The 11,124-nt window shown below is 40.7% G+C and overlaps 1 protein-coding gene across 2 annotated transcripts; it reads right to left on the bottom strand.

Moving 5' to 3' along the window:
* Positions 1-207: 207 nt before the first annotated feature.
* On the bottom strand, positions 208-9,564 carry LYG2 (lysozyme g2). Of its 2 annotated transcripts, XM_014565152.2 has the most exons (8): positions 9,537-9,564; positions 9,316-9,380; positions 8,780-8,847; positions 8,538-8,612; positions 5,032-5,172; positions 4,051-4,247; positions 1,631-1,769; positions 208-344 (listed from the first exon to the last, which is right to left on the bottom strand). In XM_014565152.2, the coding sequence occupies exons 3-8, from the start codon at positions 8,820-8,822 to the stop codon at positions 226-228; spliced, it is 714 nt and encodes a 237-aa protein (XP_014420638.1). In that variant the 5' UTR covers positions 8,823-8,847; positions 9,316-9,380; positions 9,537-9,564; the 3' UTR covers positions 208-225. The 2 variants fall into 2 exon arrangements, with proteins under 2 accessions (XP_014420638.1, XP_006191741.1); XM_006191679.3 differs by lacking the exon at positions 8,538-8,612 and having other exon boundaries at positions 226-344.
* Between the last annotated feature and the right edge of the window lie 1,560 nt (positions 9,565-11,124).

The following is an 11,124-nucleotide window of genomic DNA, read 5'->3' as shown; positions in this document are numbered from 1 at the left end:
ACATTTACTACACAAGCATGTCTAGATGTATTTCATGGGAACCCTAATGCGAACTGGGTAGATTTTCCTTTTTTATGCTTCTTTGCATTAAGAAAAGTGGGAAATGAGATTTCTGTCACAATTGCAACTATTCCTTTGCCAGTGTTGAGTACAACACATCCATATCAAACCCTCAAAGAGAGGCCATCTGACCCCCCGCCCACCTGGCCCACCCATGAGCTTTGCCTAGAAGCCGTGTCTCTTAAAGAATTTAGCGCGGGCCATAGTATCATTGACGAAGTCAGTGTCTATGTCCTTGAGGGTGGCAACGGCTTCAGCTCCTGACTTGAAGGCTGAGAGACCACCTGAAATGAAACCAGAGTTTCAGATTGAAATAGCAACTTAACAGCAGAAATAAGATATGAGCCTTCCCAGGATGTCAGCCCTTTAGACAAACCTTCCAAAGCAGACAGTCCTCAGTCCTCTTTCCCCTTTCCTCCTCTCCAGAGAGGATCTAATACCTTAAGAATCCCTGAGAACATTCCAGATTGCTTTCCCCTCTCTCTTTCTAAAGACTTTTGTTTTCTTGCTACAAAAGTCAGATTTGCTTCTCATTTCTTTGCAAATCTTCAGTCTAAGAATGCTTGTAACATTTCAGTCATTCAGTCATTTGTCCACTCACTCATTCTTCCATTCAATAAATGCTTTTAAGCATCTACTCTGTACCAGGATGGGTGCCACACTGCATGCATGGTGCACATGGTACCCAGGACATCCTCACTGCTTTGTAATGCACATGTGTGTATCACACCCTAGAAGTTTAATCTGCAGTACTTATTTATGTGTTTAACATAATTGTGCTCCACTTGGATGTCTAGAGAAAAAGATCCCTAGTCCTGATCCCTGCCTTCGAGGACCTTGAAATAGAAAATAGAAACTGTTTATTCTAAATTAAGGCCATAAAGTGTGGAAGGAGAGAGGTACATAAATATACCATGGGTCTAGAGGAGGTAGACTTAGTAAGAATTGATGTGGCTGGATGTGAAGGGAGAAGGAACCCGAGAGCGTAAGAAAACTATCTGGTTTCTCTGGCTGGGATGACTGGGTATATTATGGCACCTTGTACAGAGACAGAGAATACAGAAGGAAAAGCAAATTTATAGTGGGAAGCTAGTGAGTTAATTCAGCCTGGAAGAGGCTGAACCTGAGGGGGCCTATGATCAGCCAGAGATCTCCACCTGGGCAAATCATGGTACCTAAAGCCCTGGTGTCACTGAGGATGCTCACAGAGTAAAAATTCATTTAAACAATTCAGAAAGTGGGTGATAGCTTCTTGCATCAGGAAAAACAAAAAACATTATCAAAAGAAGGCAAACGTTTTCTCTTAAACTATCACGCAGACTCTCCAGGCATCATTCAATGGCTCAATAACCAATGAGAGATGTAATAAGAACCCCAACATCTGGCAGAATTGGAAACAGAAGTTGGGAAGGAAGACCACTCAAAGGTACTCAGTGGTTCAGAGAGCACTAGGGCTCCTCCCAGGCCCACGCTGACCCGACGGGCACACGCCGGAGAGGCCCAGGGCTCACCTGGCCTTCGGGAGTCTCACTACTGCTCTTCTAAACAAAGCACCACACGTACGGCCTACCTTTGAGGTGCTGAGCCTCACTCCACGAGGGGAACTTTTTCTGGATTGCCTTAATTCTGTCCGTTAGAATCCCAACAGCCTGCAGAAGGTGTTCTTTGCTATCCCAGGTGGCAGCAGGTTGATGAATATTTTTATCAAGCTAGAAAATTCAAATAATAATATCAGCATCTGGATGAAGAAGCACATTTTTCTGCTGCTGCAGATTTCTCCTCCTTGTGTTCAAGATCATAGACACTGGCCTCAGCCCCTTTCCTTTATTCCCACAGAATCAATTCTGCAGTACTTTTTTTTACAGAAAAGAGAGTCAGAGAAGCAAAGTAAGATTTGGGAGAGGTAAGTGTGGCATAGGCTTGGTTAAGCACTCAAATATAAGTAAATAAATGAAAAAAGTTGTTTCAAAGCAAATAATTAGCACCCAAAGTCTAGATATTTCTAGTAAAAAAAATTTAAGAAATTTTTTCTGTGTTGGCATAAAAACAGACATATGGATCAATGGAACAGCATAGAGAGCCCAGAAATAAACCCACAAACCTATGGTCAATTAATCTTCGACAAATGAGGCAAGAATATACAATGGAGAAAAGACAGTCTCTTCAGCAAGTGTTGGGAATGCTGGACAGCAGCTTGTAAATCATTCAAGCTAGAACACTCCCCCACACCACACACAAAAATAAACTCAAAATGTCTTAAAGACTTAAATATAAGACAAGACACAATAAACCTCCTAGAAGAAAACACAGGCAAAACATTCTCTGACATAAATCTTAGCAATGTTCTCCTAGGGCAGTCTACCCAGGCAATAGAAATAAAAGCAAAAATTAACAAATGGGACCTAATTAAACTTAGAAGCTTTTGCACAGCAAAGGAAACCATAAACAAAACAGAACGACAACATACAGGATGGGAGAAAATATTTGCAAAAGACGAGACCGACAAAGGTTTAATTTCCAGAATATATAAACAGCTCATATAACTCAATAACAAAACAAACAAACAAACAACCCAATCCAAAAATGGGCAGAAGACCTAAACAAACATTTCTCCAGCGAAGAAATACAAATGGCCAATAAGCACATGAAAAGATGCTCAATATACCTTGTTATCATAGAAATGCAAATCAAAACTACAATGAGGTATCACCTCACACCAGTCAGAATGGCCATTCAAAAGTCCACAAACAATAAATGCTGGAGAGGGTGTGGAGAAAGGGGAAACCTCCTACACTACTGGTGGGAATGTAGTTTGGTGCAGCCATTATGGAAAACAGTGTGAAAGATTCCTCAAAAAACTAAAATAGACTTACCATATGATCCAGCAATCCCACTCCTGGGCATATATTCAGAGGGAACTCTAATTCGAAAAGATACATGCACCCCAGTGTTCATAGCAGAACTATATACAATAGCCAAGACATAGAAACAAACTAAATGTCCATTGACAGGTGACTAGATAAAGGAGCTGTGGTATCTTTATATAATGGAATACTACTAAGCCATAAAAAAGAATAAAATGCTATTTTCACCAACAGGGGTGGACCTGGAGATTGTCATTCTAAGTGAATTAAGCCAGAAAGAGAAAGAAAAATAACTATATATCACTCATACATGGAATCGAAAAAGAAAAAAAGGACACTAATGAACTCATCTACAAAACAGAAACAGACTTGCAGATATAGTAAACAATCTTATGGTTACTAGGGGAAAGGGGGTGGGAAGGGATAAACTTGGGAGTTTGAGATTTGCAAACATTAGCCATTATATATAAAAATAGATTAAATAACCAAGTTTCTTCTGTATAGCACAGGGAACTATATTCAATATCTTGTAATAACCTTTAATGAAAAACAGTATGAAAATGAATACATGTATGTATATGTATGACTGGAACACTGTGCTGTACAGCAGAAGTTGACACATTGTAACTGACTGTACTTCAATTTAAAAAACTTTTTTTTTTCTGTGGAAGCTAGACATCTGGGTTTCTACAGACAATTAAAAAAAATTAAGCCTGGAAGCAAATATCCCAATGTTGCCTTCCTCCAGTTTGCCTAAAGAACAAGATGCTTCAAGTAGTGTTTAATTATAATGTTTTGACCTACATGGATTAAATTTACTGCTTCATGAACCCCAAGAAGATACCTGTAATAGTGCCCTTTATAAGATTTTTTCAGTATAAGTACATTGCACACAATTAATTGCAAGTTGTACTTATGAATCTCATAAAATATTCTTTAAAAAAGTATCCAATAACTGATAAACCTTGAACAAAACACCAAAGATGTGTTACAGAAATCCCAGTAGGAATTCTGCTGAAGTAACAGTGTTCTAAAGCCTAGAATAAATGCAAACAGATCTCAGTTTGGATTGAGCTTCTGTCAGGAAGGATGAAGTGGGACTGATTGAAAGTTTCTAGCTAAGTACCTGCATCAAGCCAAACTTATTTCCTGTGTGGTCCCAGCCGTCTAGCAGGACAGTTCCGCCGTGGCTTAATCTGGAGATGATGGCTGCAATGAGGGCAGGGTCCACGCAGTGCCTCAGACCGACTTCTTTGATCAGAGTCTGGTAAGGCTTTAAGGCCCTCAAATCCATGTCGGCAAACATTTCAGAACCAGGGATGCCTAAGTCAAATAAAAAATAAACTCTTTCCTCCATTCCAGAAGAGAATCCTTTTCCAAAGTTTAATAAGTTAGACACAGCCCCTGACTGCAGCCCACAGATCAGGACAACCATTCTGGGACTTTTTTTTGGTCTTTGATTGCATAAACCCAGAAAGGTCCACAAGCCCAGGTGGACACCACTTCCGTCTTTTTGTTCTGTTTTCTGCCTCATTGGTGCATTGGGAAAACTCTTGGACTAGAATTCAGCCAACCTGTGTTTGAGTTTGGTTCTGCCACTGCCTAGCTCCTAGCTCCATGGGAAGTCTCTCCTCCTTGCTGAGCCTCAGTTTTCTGACCTGTAAACTGGGGAGGTAGATAAGACTGACCTTGTAGTTGCTTCCAGCTCTGACACGCTAATACCAAGATAACATGAAGAAGACTGGAAAAGAATTACAAAAGAGGACAAAAAAAAAAAAAAAGCAAGAGGCTTGTTTAAAATGCTCATGCTGCAACTTGAAGTGACTCAACAAACCCAGAAACCAAAGCCAGAATTTAATATTTTATTGAAGCAGCCATTTCAACAGGTAAAAATAAACACATCTGGACCAGATTTGGAAAGGATGAAGGGAAAATAAAAAGAAACATTTTGTTAGGCTGGTCAGGATTCTGTTTTCCTCTAGTTTTCACTTGTGATATTAGTGCTCTAATCATGATTATACGTTTTCAAAATTAAACTACTCCCCAAGAAGGAATCTAAAAACGATGAAAGAAGGCTCACCAAATGTTTGCCTTGCTTTTCACTTACCGCAATTAATCAACTTGCCAATATCACAGGAGGCGCCAGAGGCCTCCATGGTCGTGATGTCACCATAGCAGCCGTGGTACAGGGGGGGATGCAGGCGAGAGTTCATTGAATGAGTGAAAGTATGTGAGCCCCTGGAAGTGCCTGGGTAGGGGCAGAATGATAATTCACAGGAAGCCTTCGAGAAAACATTGCTAAGCTGCTGTAGTGAAAGTTACTAGACCAAAGGCAAAGCCATACACTTAATCCTCCCCAAGTTCCTCTTCGAGATCTCAGAATGGCTCACCAGAAAAAACAGAACAAACGATCCCCCATTCCCACTCTACCTCAACCTTAGGAAAATTTAATATAGCACTTAATTCTAAACGTTGTGCAGAGTGTTAGGACAATCAATTCTTACAGGTCTCGAAAACATTTGCTGCGATTTTGATCAGAATGAAAATTGCCACTAGAGTTTTAAGTACAAACTTTGAGAGAAATTTGAAGATACTTTGGACACAAATACTTCTGGTGATGGAAACATCTGAATTAATAATGGCCTTTGTTTAGGAAATCAGAAAGAAGGGTACCATTAACTTAAAAGTATTCGTTTTAAATCATGCTGCTGTGAAGCTTAGTTTTATCTAAGTCTAATTAATACAAATTGGAAATAAAATTTAACTTACCATAAAAATTTAAGTTAAATATATGCTTTTTTTTTTATTTTGTCATTATGAATTGAGTTTCTGTCCAATTCTGTTTACTAAAGGAGCTAAAAAGCTTTCTGTACATTGAAAAGTTTGTTCTAACAGTTCCTAGGATTGTTGACTTGTACCTTAAGACTACAGATTTTTGTTGTAAGAAATTATATTTGTTACAATGTTTGATGTAAAAACCTATGTTGTTTCAATTAGTGTTGTGAATGATGTTCTTAAACAGAGAGGTGGATTTTACCCGTTCACCGTAGGTCTAGTTCTGACTAACTTGGCCGTACAGAGAGTCTCTCAGAGTCAGGCACATAACCAGTGGAGCTCTTCCTTATGAATATTTATCTTAAAAGGAAAACAAAGCAACTCTAAAGATGAACTTTTTACAACTATGTACTTTTTTAAAAAGCAAAATTCATCAAAGTGAATAAAACTACAGGCACAGTCTGCTCTGTCCCACCTAAAAACAGGCAGAAAAGGAATTATAAATGGACCCAAAAGTCAGACAGTGAAACTGCCAAGTAAACTCCGGATGCTAAGAAAGCCTATGTAGGTAATAAAAGCAGCAGAAACTAGCAACGCCCTTAAACTCCTTAAAAGTGTGGAGTCCCATGTGAGGCAGAGAGCAAGACATCATGTTGACACTCTCCATGGCCCTTGTACTGTCTGGTGCCTGCACTGTGTGTGGGAAATACATGTGAGTGAACGAATGGACAGATTCCCATGACACAGATCGCATGTAAAATTGAAGGAGAGAGTGTGTGTGTGTGTGTGTGTGTGTGTGTGTGTGTGTGTGTGTGTGATTTGCTTATATTTTCAAGACACAATGCAAGGATGAACCAAGACCTAGTAAAAATTGTTAATTACTGGGGAGGGTAAGATGAAGGTAAAAGGAACAGAGATAGAGGTTGGACTTCTCTGTGCCTTCTTGCAGTTTTGATTTTGGTGACTTGTAAGTCTTTCCATCAAAACATAAATATTTTGATTTACGAAGTACATCAAATAGAATAAAAAAAAAGACATCCTAAAGATGAAAAATAAACCTAACTCTCCATCGAATTGAAACCTTAACACATAGAGGAAAACTATTTTAAATCACTTAAAAACACGTCAGTGTAAGTACAGCTGACCCTTGAACAACATGTTTGAACTGAGTGGGTCCACTTATACTTAGATTTTTTTCAATAAATACTGTACTGCAGTGCTACACGATTTCCAGTTGGTTGAATCTGTGGTTATAGAACCAAGGGTAAGGAGGGCCGACTCTAAGTTATAAGCAGATTTTCCACTGTGCAGAGGGTCGGCACCCCTAACCCCCATGGTGTTCAAGGGTCAGCTGTACACACCACTAATGGCATGTATCCTACGAACATAAAAAATCACAAGAGAATCTTAAACTGTATTATATTCACAGTCTCATTGGTGGTTGGTAATACTGGCATAGTTATTTTGAAGCTATTATAATATATAAATAAGTAAGGATGTTCATGTCATTAGGAACCAGGAATGGCAAATTGTTGAAAACCATAAAAGCTGGGTGCTGGGGACATGGGAGTTTATTATACTCTGCTCTCACCATTTTGTATGTTTGAAAATTTCTAGAACAAAGTTGGAGACCCATTCTTGTTTACTTACATTAAAAAGGCAACACACTCATACTTCATTCCTTGTCTCCCAATACCTTACATTTATATCACTTGCCACCTGGCATTTCTATCTGTCTGTCAGTCTGTCTCCCTCTCTCCCTGCTCTCTCTCTGTCTCTGTCTCACCCTGTTCCTCTCACTAGAACTCTTTTTCTCTGCTGTATCCTCCTCAGTGCCTAGAACAATGCCTGGCACCAAGTGGAAATTTAGTAAATATTTGCTGAATGGGTAAATGGATGGATAAATGAATGAATGAGAAGTAAAGGAATTACCTAAAATATCTAGATCAATTGTCCATATATGAACAGGTCCAGTTTCCTTCTACTGGGGAGACGGCCTTTGCTTTGCTCAATGTATGGCCCACAGGCATCAGCGTGATCTGGGCGCCTATTACACACACATCATCTCTGGGCTCCTTATATGAAGTCTGCTGAACCAGAATCTTTAAGTATTATAAGGCCAAGGAATCTGCACTTTAACCAGGATTCCCTGCTTGTGTTGGCCTCATAAACACATAGGCCCTTCTTAATTACAGTCACCTTTCAGTTACACACAGCTAGTAAGCTGGCTCATAATTAGTCTACTGGCTATAAAACCTTGTTCCCACCTGGCAGTTAAAAAAGGAATAAAAATTTTAAACTATGTTTCTCTACCTTGGACCATAAGTAACCTTGGACCAGAATTTCCAGTTGGAAATAATCACTTTTCAGTAGCCTCACCTTTCCAAATTTAGAATTAAGTATTTTGGAAACCCTTCTTAATCATCACTCTATTAACAAAGACAACTTGAAAGTTTATTCACAGTGGCTTTTCTTTCTTTTTTTTTCAGGCCAAAGTTTTAATCTTTTCTTATTCAAGTTCCCTGCCATCTCACCAGCCTACCTTTCCAGCCTTCCCCTCAGAAATCCTCTCTTCTGTTTCCATCACACTGACCTGCTTACTGTATCTCAAATAGTTTCATGTATTTATGCCTTTGTCCCTTGACTAAAGTTATTCCTCCCACCCAGCAGCCTCTGCTCTTCTCTTATTAAAACACAAATTCTTCTTCCACTGTCATGTCTCCCCAAAAGCCTTTTTGGTCTCACCATCTTGACTGGATGTGAACTCTTTCTTTTAAACTCCTCCCCGACTAGTATTTTTTTTTTCTATCTATACTCATTTAACTCTCATTTACTTACTGTCTGGTTTTAACAGTATTCTCTTCATATGTCTTGCCTCCGAAGCACTGTTCGATGAATCCCCACTGATAACACCTTCAAACAGAATACACTCTTAATTATAGAAATAGACAGGTGATGAATGGTCAAGAGAGCCCACCTCTCCATGACATGTAATCATCGCTCTTTCTGATTCGTGACTGGGCTGGATGTTTTCGTGGACACCTTGCAAACGCAACGCTTAATGTCCACTGATGACTTACCAATGAGGGCAAAAAGTCCCCCAAACAGGGCAAAAGAGAGCATGGTGGTGAATCTTATCCCACAGCACCTGTTGTGATTTGAAGGAGAAACTGGTTAATTTTAAAACTTGAAAGTTTCCTAAAGAAATTTGCTCTGATTAAAGAAAAAAAGTTTGGAGTCATTTCCAATTCAGTACCCCCTTTCCAGTTCCAAGATTCTCATAGACTCAGTATTATGGTTCATTGGCTCACTGTCTTAAGCACAAACTCCCAACTCATTTTAACCCAATTTCATGTTGACACAAGCCTGTGAACATCTTGCATATGTTACCTACACACACTCCGTCTCAAACAAGCAAGGTCACACCAGAATCTTGTTCCCATTCTTGGACTACCATCTCCTTAGAAGATCCAAAGAAACCACGGAAGGAGCATTCGTGGTCACGACTCAGCAGAAGTTTGCGGTGCTCCATTTCTTCCTCCACGGGCTCTACTCTTGATTTCATTCAAAAAGCAGCTAAATGTGTTTTACAAAATCCCGCAAGGCTAGGACCAACCTGGTTTGTGATCTTGCAGAAGAAAACTCCCCTCTCTGAGAAGATCTTCCAAACTCAGCAGCAACCTGTAAGGAATTTACAAAGTGGTGGCCTTTGTCCTATAACATAGGTTTAAGTTTGAGAATCCATTAGACAGCAGATCTCGGGGTGCCTGGCTTCACTCTGAGCCAACGGCAGTGTGGCCCTCTGGCTCTGAAGGGGCTTTCAGCATGCAGACTCACCTGCCTCTTCCTCCCTTCCTCCTGTACCCCCGTCTGGGAGGAGCTTTATATAGGCTTCAAAACCTTCCCTTTAAACCACTGACCTCATTAGGCTTAATTATAATGGTACTTTGGATTTACGTGGCCCTTTTAATAAAAGGATGTCAAAGCATGTAGTAACCACTATCAATTAATTAATCTAATGAATCCCCAAGTTGTACTGGAGGCATACATATATTTGGCAGACTGTTTATGGGTATCTAAGTTGTACTAGGCAAACAGCTTCTGAATTTGAGAAAAGGAAACAGATAATGAGCCTAAAAAAGACAAACAAAGAAAGATAAAAAAAAAATACCTGTAGCTCCCATTCCTGGATTGGTCGTTTGCCTCAACTGCTGAGCCTCCTGCTCATTCTTCCTCGTTCCGTTGTCACCCGATCCCTGTACCAACATGTCACACGATCTGGACTGGTGGACTCGGCTCCTTGCTCCAGTTGGACCTCTGACAAACGGACCCAAGAGGGTGTCTGCCTGCCCCGGGACGTCAGTGCAGAACCACATGGGAGTAGCAGCATGGTGCTGGTTTCCCAGACTTCCTGAGGAAATGGGAAACAAGGATTTGGCCAGGGATGAAAATGTCTTCAAGGATGGACTATTTTCACACTTCTGTGTAAAGCACGTTGCGCAGCTCCAGAAACAGGAAACGGAAGGGATGTTCTTGAAATAGGCAAAATGCATTTCCAAGAGGGGAAGGAGTGTGACGTGGGTCCCACCACCAGTGTGAGAAGTTTCTAAGATGGTACACATCCTTCCACACATCCACCAAGTGACTCTCAGGAAAATGACTCAGGGAGGGCCTGTGCCACCACCACCAGCAATGCTGCAGTTGGGGCCCCTCTGTAATAAGGGGTTTTGTGTGGGTCCAGCTGCTCCAAGGTAGCCCTCAGGAACACATGGGCTTCCACCAGTGACAGTAGCAGCCACACACTGACATAGTGTTCATGGCACTCCCAGCGTGGGGGATTAGGTGGGGCTTCTGGGCTAAGTGTAAGGAGAACGTTCAAGAAAGGGGGAGGGAAAAGCGGAGGAAGAATTAAAAGTTAGGTGAAAGGTACTAGGTGGAGGCTGAAGCTGTCCCTAGATTCTCCTAGAGAACAAAAGAAATGATACAACATTGCGAGGACTGTTGAAGGAGGAGCATACTTCATTCTTCTCTCTGTCTTCAGCTGGTGGGGCTACGAGTCCTTCCAGGGCTGAAGGTCTTAATGTCCATGCCCTCTGCAATTTAAATAATTATTTTCAAACTGATGTGGATTATGAAGATTTGCCCAAGTTGCGAGGCTACAGGTGAACATTTATTTGACATCCATCCTACATTAGGTTCCTGTGGACACTGTATCATTTATCCCCCCAGAACCTGGTGGGATGGGTATTATCCTTTATTTTAGAGGTGAGGAAACTGAGACTCAGAGAAGTTAAGCAACTTGCCAAAGATGGCACAGGTAAGCAAAGCTGGGATTTGAACCCAGGACTACGAGATTCCAAAATCCATGTGCTTCCACTACATCAGAGCTCCTAGTATTATAGACCAAAGACCCTGCAGAGTGATT

Source organism: Camelus ferus, chromosome 28, assembly GCF_009834535.1.
Source record: "Camelus ferus isolate YT-003-E chromosome 28, BCGSAC_Cfer_1.0, whole genome shotgun sequence".
Taxonomy (NCBI): domain Eukaryota; kingdom Metazoa; phylum Chordata; class Mammalia; order Artiodactyla; family Camelidae; genus Camelus; species Camelus ferus.
The sequence above is the reverse complement of the archived record's forward strand: the minus strand, read 5'-3'. Positions and strand labels throughout refer to the sequence as shown.

What these genes read in the sequence shown, in the direction of transcription:
- LYG2 (XM_014565152.2), bottom strand. Translation starts at nt 8,822, where the DNA reads ATGCTCTCTTTTGCCCTGTTTGGGGGACTTTTTGCCCTCATTG. An exon ending in AATACTGTTAAAACCAGACA is followed by an intron (nt 5,173 to 8,537) that starts GTAAGTAAATGA and finishes GCCCCTACCCAG; the next exon opens with GCACTTCCAGGGGCTCACAT. An exon ending in TGAGGCTCAGCACCTCAAAG is followed by an intron (nt 345 to 1,630) that starts GTAGGCCGTACG and finishes GTTTCATTTCAG; the next exon opens with GTGGTCTCTCAGCCTTCAAG.